General features: G+C 46.8%; 2 protein-coding genes across 6 annotated transcripts in view; one reads left to right on the top strand and one right to left on the bottom strand.

The window, feature by feature from the left end:
* LOC139157846 (nuclear envelope pore membrane protein POM 121-like) overlaps positions 1-12,680 on the bottom strand; it is a 30,452-nt gene that overhangs the window by 5,628 nt on the left and 12,144 nt on the right. For all 4 annotated transcript variants that reach the window (XM_070735030.1, XM_070735029.1, XM_070735028.1 and 1 more), the window contains exons 7-10: positions 11,981-12,048; positions 10,540-10,658; positions 9,567-9,669; positions 6,006-6,179 (exon numbers count right to left, since the gene is read on the bottom strand). In XM_070735030.1, the coding sequence (XP_070591131.1) occupies positions 6,006-6,179; positions 9,567-9,669; positions 10,540-10,658; positions 11,981-12,048 (464 nt within the window). The remainder of the gene's footprint in view (positions 1-6,005; positions 6,180-9,566; positions 9,670-10,539; positions 10,659-11,980; positions 12,049-12,680) is intronic.
* NSUN5 (NOP2/Sun RNA methyltransferase 5) overlaps positions 1-12,680 on the top strand; it is a 59,662-nt gene that overhangs the window by 39,228 nt on the left and 7,754 nt on the right. The window contains exon 10 of one of the 2 annotated variants that reach the window (XR_011557574.1): positions 5,130-5,356. Coding sequence is in view for 1 of the 2 variants with exons in the window: in XM_070735037.1 (XP_070591138.1) it covers positions 5,130-5,169 (40 nt within the window). In the remaining variant the exon portion in view is untranslated. Of the gene's footprint in view, positions 1-5,129; positions 5,748-12,680 lie in introns of those variants that run through there. The other variant, XM_070735037.1, reaches the window with a different exon arrangement.

Genomic DNA, 12,680 nt, shown 5'->3' with positions numbered 1-12,680 from the left:
CCCCGCCGCCCACGCAAACTCCACCATCTGCGCATGCGCGACCATGAAAAAAGGGCGCGCATGCGCAGATGGTGTTTTTACTTCCGCAACCCTACATCGCGAAAAATCGATTATCGCGAGGGGTCTTGGAACGGAACCCTCGCGATAATCGAGGGATCACTGTACATACGATAATGTTCTGTATCAATTAAATCTCTGTCCCCTCTGTTCAGTTTAAATGTTTTTCCAGGAAATCTGTGAATTTAATAGCAAGTAGCCCAGTCCCTTTCTTTGATGGATGAAAACCATCTCTTTTGTACAGTTTCCATTGGACCAGCTGCAGACATCGTGGCTAATGAAACCAAAGCCTTCCCTTTTACACCACTCCTTTAGCCACACATTAAACTCTGCTACACTTTGGCTTTTCCCTTTTTGTTCCTTATATACAGGCATAACTTCTGAAAAATATAAGCTATACAACCTTATAGAAGTCATTCTGCACAGAGCATACATATTTTTGGGACAGATCATTTGTGCCAAGATGTATAATAGCATCAACATCACAGTCCTTATCGGCATTCTTGACTATCTTAAGAATACGCCTCTTATCTCTGGCAGACACCTGACCTCTTTCAAAACCTCCATACCCTTTCCTAAATTTACATCCCTTACAATTCAATCACTAACCCGGCTTATTTCAGTTATCATTCACACAACTATAAAGCCCTTCATGGCACCGGACCAGATTACCTCAGGGACCGCCTTCTGCCGCACAAATCCCAGCGGCCAGTTAGGTCCCACAGACTGGGTCTTCTCCGGGTCCCGTCAACTAAACAATGCCGCTTGGCGGGACCCAGGAGAAGAGCCTTCTCTGTGGCGGCCCCGACCCTCTGGAACCAACTCCCCCCAGAGATTAGAATTGCCCCCACCCTCCTTGCCTTTCATAAGCTACTTAAAACCCACCTCTGCCGCCAGGCATGGGGGAATTAAGACTTTTTTCTCCCCCTAGGCCGTTACAACTGTATACATGGTATGTTTGTATGTTTGGTTTTTATATATTAAGGGGTTTTAATTTGCGTTTAGTATTGGATTTTATTGTATATTTTCATGATTGTTGTTAGCCGCCCTGAGTTTTCGGAGAGGGGCGGCATATAAATCCAATAAAACTTGAAACTTGAACTGCCTTGACCTGTCACTTTAGTGCCCCTATTATCAGCAAGGGCACTATATCTGTTAGGCTGGGACACAGCAAAAGCTTTGGGTTTGTGTTTCCCAGATCTCACCCTGCCAGATCCCACAGCTGTCCATACTGCCCTTCTGCTGCAGGATCCTTGTGGGAGAGGGAGATGATAGTGGGGCAGTTCAATAGAGTGGACTGCCCGAATTGGGCCCCTAATTTCTGCTTGCAGAGCACAGATTCTAGACAGGTAATCTGTCCACGTATAGACTAGTAATTTGTTTACAAAGGGGACAGTATCCAAATTTGAAAAGAGCACTTTGAAACACAGCTGCAAAACAAGTAGCACACTGAGCTAAGTCAGTCATTTTGAAATAAAATAAAATCACAATCTCGAGTGCACTAACCCTGGATGCATTACTATTTTTGGTTTAACAGCTTAACAGGATTATATCTAATTATAAATTCTTCAAAGAAGCAGAAAGAAATAGATAAAAAGCTGATTAAAGTTCTACAAAAGTGAACATTAAAAACATTATTTCAGGATTTTCCGAATTACTCTAAATGCACTAATAAAGGAGAATATTTGTAGCTCAGGGTTGAAATGTTCTCTGAGCTTCCTTGTTTTCTTGCAGATGTTTCACTACCCAAACTAGGTAACGTCTAGTACCATATTTTTCGGAGTATAAGATGCACCTTTTACTTTAAAAAAGTGCCTCAAAAACTGGGTGCGTCTTATACATTGAATACTGCGGGGGGGAGGTGTGTTGGGCAGTGGTCAGCACTGGCAGGCGTTGCCCGAGGAGCTCTCTCAGCAGGTGGAAAAGCGGCTCGGGCAAGCGGCTGTGGCAGGGACTGGGCAAGGGCAGCCTCTCTCTGGCTGAGACTTTGTTTGGAGCACCCTTTGCCAACTGCCGCGGCCATCCCGCCGCTGGCCGTGCATACCAGCCCTGGTTGCAAAGAGGGATGGCGGAACTCGTTCTGCCCTTTGCTTCAGTGTCAGGGAGAAGACAAGCGGCATCTGCACTAGTTTCCAAGCCTCCTGCATGACTGATTATCTGTCTGGAAGCCCCGTCTCCCCCAAACCCCGCCCTGCGCACCCCTCATTTTATCCAAAAAAGATGTTTCTCGAGTGTCCTTCGTCGCTGTTGCGTCTTTTGCCTGGCCGACGATTGCCGGAAGCACCTGTGGCTGCCTCGCACGGAGCTCGAAAGCAGCGCTTGGGGCTCCGTTCTCCCCGCTCAGAGAAGAGCGCTGGCCCTAAACGGAGAGAAAAGGGCTTTTGGAGTGCAGGGTGAAACAATGGGGGCACGGGGTGGGGAGACAGGGCTTCCAGACAGAGAATCAGTCATACAGGAGGCTTGGAAACTAGCGCAGACGCCGCTTGTGTCCTGGTGGTTCCTCCCCTCCGTCCCCCCCCCTCTCTCTGTCTCTTTCGCATACACACACACACACACACACAGATGAGAGAGCGGAGGGGAAAGGCGGGCCAAGATGGGTGGCTACATTGAGGGGATGCCTGCCCGCTTCTTGAAAGCTGCTGCCATGCGCCCCGCCTCAACTGCCCGGCGACGGACTTTCTGGGCGTTCCTCCCAGGGTCCCTGCCGGCACTGCCCCAGCAGCGGCTGTCCTCAAGGCCACCCGGCAGTCATCGGCTGGAGGCCGGCAGCTCGGCCTCAGAGATAAGTGGGGCGCATGGCATCCAGCCAGCGGAGGAGCGCGTGGGGCAGCTTGGATCATCCGGCAGATGGGGCTCGGATCCATCCTCCCCCACCCCAATCTCCCGCCTTCGGGGGTGCCTTTGGGAGGGCACAGCAGTCGGCGAAGGCGCTCTAAGCAGAGAGTGCCAGCTGCATAATTCCTGAGCTGAAGCAGCATTGCTCGGTGTGCCTTCGCCAACCGCTGCAGGTGGGGCTGATAGAGCCAAGCCCCATCCCATCGGATGATCGAAGCCACGCCATGGGCTCCTCCGCTGGCGGGATGCATTGAGGTGAGGGTGAAGGCGCTCCGAACAATGCTGCCTCAGCTCGGGAATTCTGCAGCTGACGCCCTCTGCTCAGAGCATCTCTGCCAACCGCTGGACCCTCCCAAAGGCGGGAAATTAGGGTGGGGGCTGATGGAGCCGACCCCATCCGCCAGATTATTGAAGCTGCCCCACGGGCTCCTCCGCCGGCTGAATGCCACGCGCCCCACTCATCCCGGAGGACAAGCTAAGAAGAAGTGGGGTAGGCTGCTGGCTCGTCCCCGGAGAGACAGAGATGGAGGGAAAGAGGGGGAGTGAGAGTGGGAGGGAATGTGAGAGAAAAGGAGAAAGAGAAAAATGAGAAACTGATGGAGGGAAAGAACGGGGGGAGAGGAAGAACAAACAAGTGAGAGAGAGAAGGGATGAGAAGGAAAAAGAGAGGGAAGAGAAAAACAAATGAAAGGGAGAGAGAAATGAGAGAAAGATTGAAAGAGAGCGAATGAGAGAAGAGGGAAACAAATGAGAGAAGAAGAGAGGAAGAAAAAGGGAGAGGAAGAAGAAAGAGAGAAAAACAAATGAAAGTGAGACAAATGAGAGCAAAAAGGGGGAGAGAGGGAAAAGAGAAGTGGAGATAACGAAAGAAAAGGGAGAGAGAGAGGAAGGGAAGAACGGAGGGAGGGAGGGAAGGAAGGAAGGAAGGAAGGAAGGGAGACATTTCCCACAGAAAACACCAGGAGCCACAAATCCACCCCCTCGTGGCTGGAGAGGTTACTATTACACTGTACACCAAGACAACTAGACACAAGAACAGTTTTTTCCCGAACGCCATCACTCTACTAAACAAATAATTCCATCGACACTGTCAAAATTTGTGCAAGGTGCAGAATAAGTCTGCACTTCTTATTCTACTAGTTTTTCTCATCATCCCTATCACCCATTTCCTCCCATTTAGGACTGTATGACTGTAACCTGTTGCTTCCATCCTAAGATTTTTTATTAATATTGTTTCTTCATTGCTTATTTGACCCCATGACAATCATTGTGTTGTAACACATGATTCTTGACAAATCTGTATTTTCTTTTATGTACGCTGAGAGCATATGCACCAAGACAAATTCCTTGGTGTTCAATCACACTTGGCCAATAAAGAATTCTATTCTATTCCTTATTCTATTCTATTCTGTTCCGTTCCATTCCATTCTACTATTACTATTTAATACTACACCATTTGGTTCAGAATACAGTAATACCTCGTCTTACGAACCTAATTGGTTCCCAGGGGAGGTTCGTAAGGCGAAAAGTTCGTAAGGCGAAACAATGTTTCCCATAGGAAACAATGAAAAATGAATTAATGCATGCAACACAAAAAAAACGCCGCCACCCGGCTGTTTCAATTGAAACAGACGGGCGCTTCTCAGTGATCTCCCAATGCCGAACCTGGAAGTTCGGCAAAAGTTCGGGTTCGGGTGGCCGCTGAGAAGCCCCGCCGCCCGGCTGTCACCTTTTGAAACAGCCGGGGGGCTTCTCGGTGGCCTCCCAAATGCCGAACCCGGAAGTTCGGGTTTGGCGTTTGGGTTCAGGAGGACGCTGGGAAGCCCCCCGGCTGTTTCAAAAGGTGACAGCAGGGCGGCGGGGCTTCTCAGCCGCCTCCCGAACCCAAACTTTTGCCGAACTTCCGGGTTCGGCGTTCGGGAGGCCGCCAAGAAGCCCCGCCACCCGGCTGTCACCTTTTGAAACAGCCGGGGGGCTTCTCGGCGGCCTCCCGAATGCCAAACCCAGAAGTTCGGGTTTGGCGTTCAGGTTCAGGAGGACGCTGGGAAGCCCCCCGGCTGTTTCAAAAAGCGACAGCCGGGCGGCGGGGGCGGGTTCGTAAGACGGAAAACGTTCGTAAGAAGAGGCAAAAAATATCCGAACCCCGGGGTCGTATCTCGGGTTGTTCGTATGGCTAGGGGTTCGTATCATGAGGTACCACTGTACTTTTTTCCTTGTTTTCCTCCTCTAAAATCCAGGTGCGTCCTATACACCGAAAAATACGGTCCATTCAGATAATACCCAAGGACCCTTCATTGCTCTAAGTGTCCCCAGAAAAAGAATCCTATAAAAGAAAACCAATGAATGGACTGAATAGGTCCCTGGAGAAAGAAATTTGTCAAAGTAGAAAGCTCTGCTTCAAAACGTGCCAGGTCTGAGGAGCTCAACACTACCTCCATCATCTGAGTGGAGAACTGAGTTTAAGGTAAAAGCTGCATTCTGGACTCCAGTCCTTTTCTCTTAATAGCTGGGGAAAATATTTTTCAACGAAGAGAACATTTTTCCTTATAAAGAGGTTGAGGAACAACCCTTTTTCTGTATGAAAAAAAACCTTACTTGCCAGTTTAAATCGCTTCTGCCTTTCCCCCTTGGCTGAAGGGGAGAAAGGAATAGCCTCATCAGTTAAGGATGTCAGCTGGATAGTTCTTGCATTATAAATACAAGGAACTCATGAATTTGTGGGACCATTTGATTTTTGTTATAGCTAATCTTTAAGGCTATGAGGTTCAGCCTGCTTCTGAATCTTGGAAAGGAAGAGAGGGAAGCAAGAGTCTGTATTTTGAAACTTGTTCACAATAAACTTTTTAATGCCGCCATCCATAACATTTTAATGAACATAAATCAACTCCAACCCTATCCGTTTCTAGAATCATGAGATTAGGCCTAGAATATTTACAGGAATCTTAGTCCCCATCCCCTTGTATTCATTCATCAACATCCAATCCTAGCGGAAGCTGCTAAAAACGTAAGAACAGATTCAGATCTGCAAGTTTCAGAGCACAGGCCTGTTATCACACTCCGATGTTCTCCAAAGGCAGGCAAGGGATTCCACCTTCCCCTCTGAAATTGCTCACCTGCTTGGGCTGGAGGGCTCCTTTGTCCTTGCATGTCATTCAGGCTCTCCAGAAGGGGGCTGCTTGCGGTAGTAGAGATGGGCAATGCCCCATTGGTTGCATTGGTAGAGATCAGTGGAAAGGTCAAAGTTTGGGATGAAGAAGTGGTCTCCACGGATGGGCTTGGAGTGGAATCTGTTGGTAAAATCATCAGAGATTTCTGGCAATTTCAAAGACCCACAGAGTCCATCATCTAGCACAGTGATGGCGAACCTTGTTTCCATCGGATGCCGAAAGAGCATGCGTGCATGCTATTGCGCATGTCCATACCCATCATCCAATGCCTGGGGAGGGTAGAAACAGCTTCCCTCATCTCACAGAGGCCCTCCGGAGGCCGGAAATAGCCTGTTTCCCAACTCCTGGTGGGCCCAGGAGGCTTGTGTTTCGTCCTCCCCAGGCTCCAAAGGCATCCCTGGAGCTGGGGGAGGGTGCGAGCCAAAAATCAGCTGGCCGCCACACGCATGCCCATTGGAGCTGAGCTAGGGGAACGGCTCGTGTGACAGCAGATATGGCTCCGTGTCATACCTGTGGCACCTGTGCCATAGGTTTGCCATCACTGATCTAGCACCTGCTAACATTAAAACCAACTAATGAATCGATGACATAGAAACATAGAAGTCTGACGGCAGAAAAAGATCTCATGGTCCATCTAGTCTGCCCTTATACTATTTTCTGTATTTTATCTTAGGATGGATATATGTTTATCCCAGGCATGTTTAAATTCAGTTACTGTGGATTTATCTACCACGTCTGCTGGAAGTTTGTTCCAAGGATCTACTACTCTTTCAGTAAAATAATATTTTCTCATGTTGCTTTTGATCTTTCCCCCAACTAACTTCAGATTGTGTCCCCTTGTTCTTGTGTTCACTTTCCTATTAAAAACACTTCCCTCCTGGACCTTATTTAACCCTTTAATATATTTAAATGTTTCGATCATGTCCTCCCTTTTCCTTCTGTCCTCCAGACTCTACAGATTGAGTTCATCAAGTCTTTCCTGATACGTTTTATGCTTAAGACCTTCCACCATTCTTGTAGCCCGTCTTTGGACCCGTTCAATTTTGTCAATATCTTTTTGTAGGTGAGGTCTCCAGAACTGAACACAGTATTCCAAATGTGGTCTCACCAGCATTCTATATAGCGGGATCATAATCTCCCTCTTCCTGCTTGTTATACCTCTAGCTATGCAGCCAAGCATCCTACTTGCTTTCCCTACCGCCTGACTGCACCGTTCACCCATTTTGAGAAAGTCAGAAATCACTACCCCTAAATCCTTTTCTTTTGAAGTATTTGCTAACACAGAACTGCCAATACAATACTCAGATTGAGGATTCCTTTTCCCCAAGTGCATTATCTTACATTTGGAAAAATATGACTAGCAAGAACCAACAGAATGAGCAAAGAAGACATTTTGAGAGCTGCACAGAAGGAGAATCACTATCGTTACTCATTTTTCGTTTGTAAAGGTAACGATTTCCCAGTCAGTCTAGACCAGTGTTTCCCAACCTTGGCAACTTGAAGATGTTTGGACTTCAATTCCCAGAATTCCCCAGCCAGCGAATTGGGAAACACTGGTCTAGGGCAGCAGTGCTTATCTGTGTTTCTTGGCTGAGGGAGCCAGCATTGTCCAAAGACAATTTCCATGGTCATGTGGCCAGCATGGCGATATGCCAAAAATGCACTGAATGCTGTCACCTTCCCACCAAAGTGGTACCTATTACTGTATTTTTCAGAGTATAAGACACACCTTAGTTTTGGGGGAGAAAAATAGGGAAAAGAATCTGCTTATCAGACATTCATCTGGCCAGTGTCTTTAGCCAGCACATTATTTTATCCCCTGGTTAGGGCTTTAAAAAAACTTCATTCGGAGAGAGTAACAATGAAAGAGCTTCCAAGCCAGTAAGAGCTGGGAACGTCATTAGCACCTGGAAAGAAACATTCGGAGCAAGTAGAGCAATGGAAAAAACCCTACAAAGACTTAGGGCTTGGAAAACATTCTTTGCAGAGAGTAACAATAAAAGAGCTTGCAATCTGGCAAGAGCTGGGAACATTGTTAGCGACCTGGCTAGGGCTGGAAAGAAACGTATTCGGAGCAAGTTAGAGCAATGAAAAAAATCCTAGAAAGTCTTAGGGCTTGGAAAACATTCTCCGCAGAGAGAAACAATGAAAGAGTCTGCAAGATAAGAGCTGGGAAGATTGTTAGCAGCTAGTTAGGGCTGGGGGGGGGACGGACTACATTCAGAGTATAAGGCGCACCCAAATTACCAGCCTCTTTTAGGGAGGAAAATACAGTGATCCCTCGATTTTCGCGGTCTCGATCTTCGCGAAACGGCTATACCACGGTTTTTCAAAAAATAATTTAAAAATAGTCCGCGGTTTTTTTTCTATACCACGGTTTTTCCCGCCCGATGACGTCATCACCAAACGTACGCGGCGAGAGATTTTTTATTACAAAGTAGTTGGATGGGGAACTTCCCCACCTTTAATTGTAGTCTGGCTCTCCAAACCCTACTTCTCTCATCTCTCTCCTTATCCCCATCAACCCCCCCTCCTTTTATTGCCTCCGAAGACGAAAACTGCCCCGACTCTTACCATAGGGAGGGGGAGGGGGAGGACGGACTTGACTCAGCCGATCTGCCACCCGGGAAGCTTCGCGCTCTCCTCCGAACAGAGGCCCCCGCAAGGCAGTGGGAACCGAGTCAAACAGCCCCGCGGAGCAGGAGTTGCGGGGATGGGAAGGGGGGGAGGAAGAAAGGTGCGTTTGCGTGCGTGTTGCGGGGGGAACAGGCAATCGTGGGGTCTCTTGTTGCCCCTTCCTCTTCTTCCCAAGAAAGAAAATACACAGCCCCACTCGCTCAAAAAGCCCAGATGCTCGTAGAGAGGAAGGGAGGGTGGAATAAATGAAGGCTGGCGTTCTCAGCCGAATGAACGAAAAGGAGGAAAAGTCGCTAAGAAGAAGCGATCCCAGCGGCGGTGAAAACAAAATCCGGAGGAACTTGCGGTGATTCCTGCCCTTCTGCGCTGCCCCGATCTTTTTTTTCCCAAACCGCGTTTGTGCAGAAAGAAACGCCGGGGGCTCTTCTTTGAACGCTCTCGGCTGCCCAAACTGCCCTGCCAACTTTCGTCGCTCCCCGCCTCCAACTTCAAGCCCTTGCGCGGCCATGGAAAAAGGGCGCGCATGCGCAGATTGTGTTTTTACTTCTACGCCGCTACTTTGCGGAAAATCGATTTTTGCGGGAGGTCTTGGAACGTAACCCCCACGAAAATTGAGGGAACACTGTACTCTGAAAAATACATTAATCTATGAAAGTAATGCTTTCAAACTGCTGGATGGGCAGAGCTGGAGCAAGAAACAGGAGTTCACTCTGCTAGATCTCTGAACCCAGGCTGTCAGCTCTTCAGCTGATACGCTCAGTGTCTTTAACCACTGAGACAGCACACCTCCTATTTAGTATATGTATAAACCTCTTAATGGGTAGGGGGGGGGCAGACTACCAAAGGGCAGCAGACAACGAGAGCACCTACCACTAATATCTGCTAAGGCTTCATAGAGTTTCCGTCGCCTTTCTCTCTTCTCTGCATTCCAGTCTTCTTCGGTGATTCTGTAGCCCAGCTGAATTGGTGGAGGCTGCCAAGAAAACAACATCTTAAGCATTTGTTCTGAAGGCGCAAAACAGCACTTTCATAAATAGCACCAAACCAAAGACAAAGGGGTTCTTCCTTTAGCTCTGGGGATGTATAAATAAACCTAAAGATTACATGACTTTAGTGCTTCCCACTTTTTCTCAGGAATCGAGGCATGTGGCACGTTTGACTGAAGTCAAAAGCTTAGCAGCACCCGTCCTACTCAATCTAACAGTCGTGTCTTCTTGGCTGGATGCTTTATCCCCTGCCATATAGTGTCTTCCCTAGGCCAACTCATCTATGTTATGACCTATAAAGCCCTTCATGGCACCGGACCAGAATATCTTCGGGACCGCCTCCTGCCGCACGAATCCCAGCGACCGGTTAGGTCCCACAGAATTGGCCTTCTCCGGGTCCTGTCGACTAAACAATGTCATCTGGTGGGACCCAGGGGAAGAGCCTTCTCTGTGGGGGCCCCGGCCCTCTGGAACCAGCTCCCCCCTGAGATTAGGATTGCCCCCACCCTCCCTGCCTTTCGTAAACTCCTTAAGACCCACCTTTGCCGTCAGGCATGGGGGAACTAAAACACCTCCCCCTTGCCCATGTTGTTTTGTTGATTGATTGTGTGCCTGTTTTTTTATATATATACTGTTTTTATGAGATTAATTTTAAATTGTAGCTAGATGGGTGGGCATTGGATTTGGTATTATGTACTGTGCTGTTTTTTATTATTGTTGTGAGCCGCCCCGAGTTTGCGGAGAGGGGCCGCATATAAATCCAATAAACCTAAACCTAACCTAAACATGTGGCTCAACGTTTCTTATTCCTGGAAAAAAAGGAGGAGGGAAAGAAAGAAACGACTGATGAGACCTACCAAGGAAAACTCTCCAGAAGGAGGTGTATATAGCTGAATCCTCCGCCTGCGCGGGCCAGAGCTTCCTGATGAAGATGGTGAACTCACAGTGTTGCCTTGATTCAAGGGTGATTCTGAAACTGAAGCCAAGTTGACAAGTTACGCATGTGGCTAACCAATCAGAAGCAGCTCAGGCTTCTGCAATAGTAGCGATCCATGTCTAAACACAACATCACTGAAGGCTTAAAAACAGATAAACATAATATGAACATAGAGGCTTCAAAAAAGTAAATAGAAAGAAGCTAGGCTAGTGTACTGTAAGAATAATATAATTCAGTATTAGCAATTAAAATTTCAATATTTCCTCAGATATATCAACATATTCTGCAAGCGTTCTTAACAGAACCTCCCAATTGATTAAAAAGCATTCAACAGAGAGGAAAAAGATACAGCACTAAGATCTCTTAGCAATCTGAATAGAATAGAATACTTACACCAACTACACATTTAAACCAGAGGTTGCATATTACTGGTGCCAGCTAAACAGCTTGCAGGTCTTCTCTTTCCACCCACTTTTCTTTAAAAACCTTTTCCCCCCCTAATCCCGTCTTCCTACTACAGTATATCTTCTTTATTTCTCCCCTTTTTTTCTTTCTTCTATTTATGCCTTAGTATAGACAATTGTTATAACATTCATCATATTTATTTGTTTCATTCTTTAAATGTATATACTCAATAAAGATTATTTTTTTACAAAATAGGATAGAATAGAATGACAGAGTTGGAAGGGATCTTGGAGGTCTTCTAGTCCAACCCCCTGCTTAGGCAGGACAACATCCAACATCTTTTTTAAAACTTCCAGTGATGGTGAATTCACAACTTCTGGAAGCAATTTGTTCCACTGATTAATTGTTCTAACTGTCAGAAAATTTCTCCTTAGTTCTAAGTTGCTTCTCTCCTTGATTAGTTTCCACCCATTGCTTCTTATGCTTTGCAGAACAGCCTGACTCCCTCTTCTTTGGGGCAGCCGGAGATGCTGAAACACTGCTATCGTGTCTCTCTTAGGCCTTCTTCTCAACTAGACATACCCAGTTCCTGCAGCCGTTCTTCATATTTTAACCTCCAGTCCCCTAATCATCTTTGTTGCTCATCTCTGCACTCTTTCTACAATCTCAACATCCTGAACTGGGGCTCAGAATATAAGTCTGAAATTTTGAAACACTACTTTGCCGTTATTGCAGAGGTGATTTCTTTAAAATTCTGAGCAGCTGCAAAGTCGCGTCAATCCATTTGTATAAAAGTCACTCTAAAGTAGCCTGTTGCAAAACAGAGGCATTCTCCCGCCTCACTGACAATGTACCTCTTTTTTGTTTTAGGATCCTCCCTTCACACCCAAGACTCAAAGTTGCCCCTCCATTCTGCTCTCCAATTTTTCTTGGCCCATCCCACCCCCAGAACTTACTCTTCTTTTCTGGTGTCGCTTTGTCTGCTGTCACAGGCATTTGCTTGGATTTCTGAGGCTCTTCTTCACTGTAGCAACAGAAGAAAGCAAGAAAGAGAATGCTTAAGCAATTCTTCTTTTGAACTTCTGACTCCAAGATTTGCAGAGGGACAGTGAGAGGTAGGAGAAAGTCCTGCTTCCCTCATCCCTACCATTCTTCCTCCCATATACTATTGTCATTCATTTTATGGACAGTGGCTGGCCACCTGCCCTTTGGGTGTTGGTTGAGGAGATTCTTAGGGTAATGCAAGCAAGCATTTTATGAAAGCAGTCACCCGAGCGTGTTGCTCTGAAGACCCCCTGGTAACGAAAAATTTCAAGCAACAGATTGCATGACAGCAACCCAAATCATTGCACATCCTCAATCGCTGCTAGCCCTTTCAGTTTATTTAATGGTTAGGTGAGTTCAGAGATGCCGTTTGGTAAACCGTCATGGAAAATTATTTCTATTTAATAGTCAGCTCTCTTTTCAATAAATATCCCCCCCCCCCCCAAATAAAAGCTTGCCTATTAAAAACCACATGCAAAAACCTCCTCTTTCTTGCAGAAGACTGATCTTCACGAGATGTTTAAATCCAGGAAAGATGTCTTCGTTAACTTTGCCAATTAAACAAGGGACGAATCATATATTCTGTAGATATACAGTGGTACCTCTACTTAC

This window comes from Erythrolamprus reginae, chromosome 1 (assembly GCF_031021105.1).
Source record: "Erythrolamprus reginae isolate rEryReg1 chromosome 1, rEryReg1.hap1, whole genome shotgun sequence".
Classification (NCBI taxonomy): Eukaryota; Metazoa; Chordata; class Lepidosauria; order Squamata; family Dipsadidae; genus Erythrolamprus; species Erythrolamprus reginae.
The sequence above is the reverse complement of the archived record's forward strand: the minus strand, read 5'-3'. Positions and strand labels throughout refer to the sequence as shown.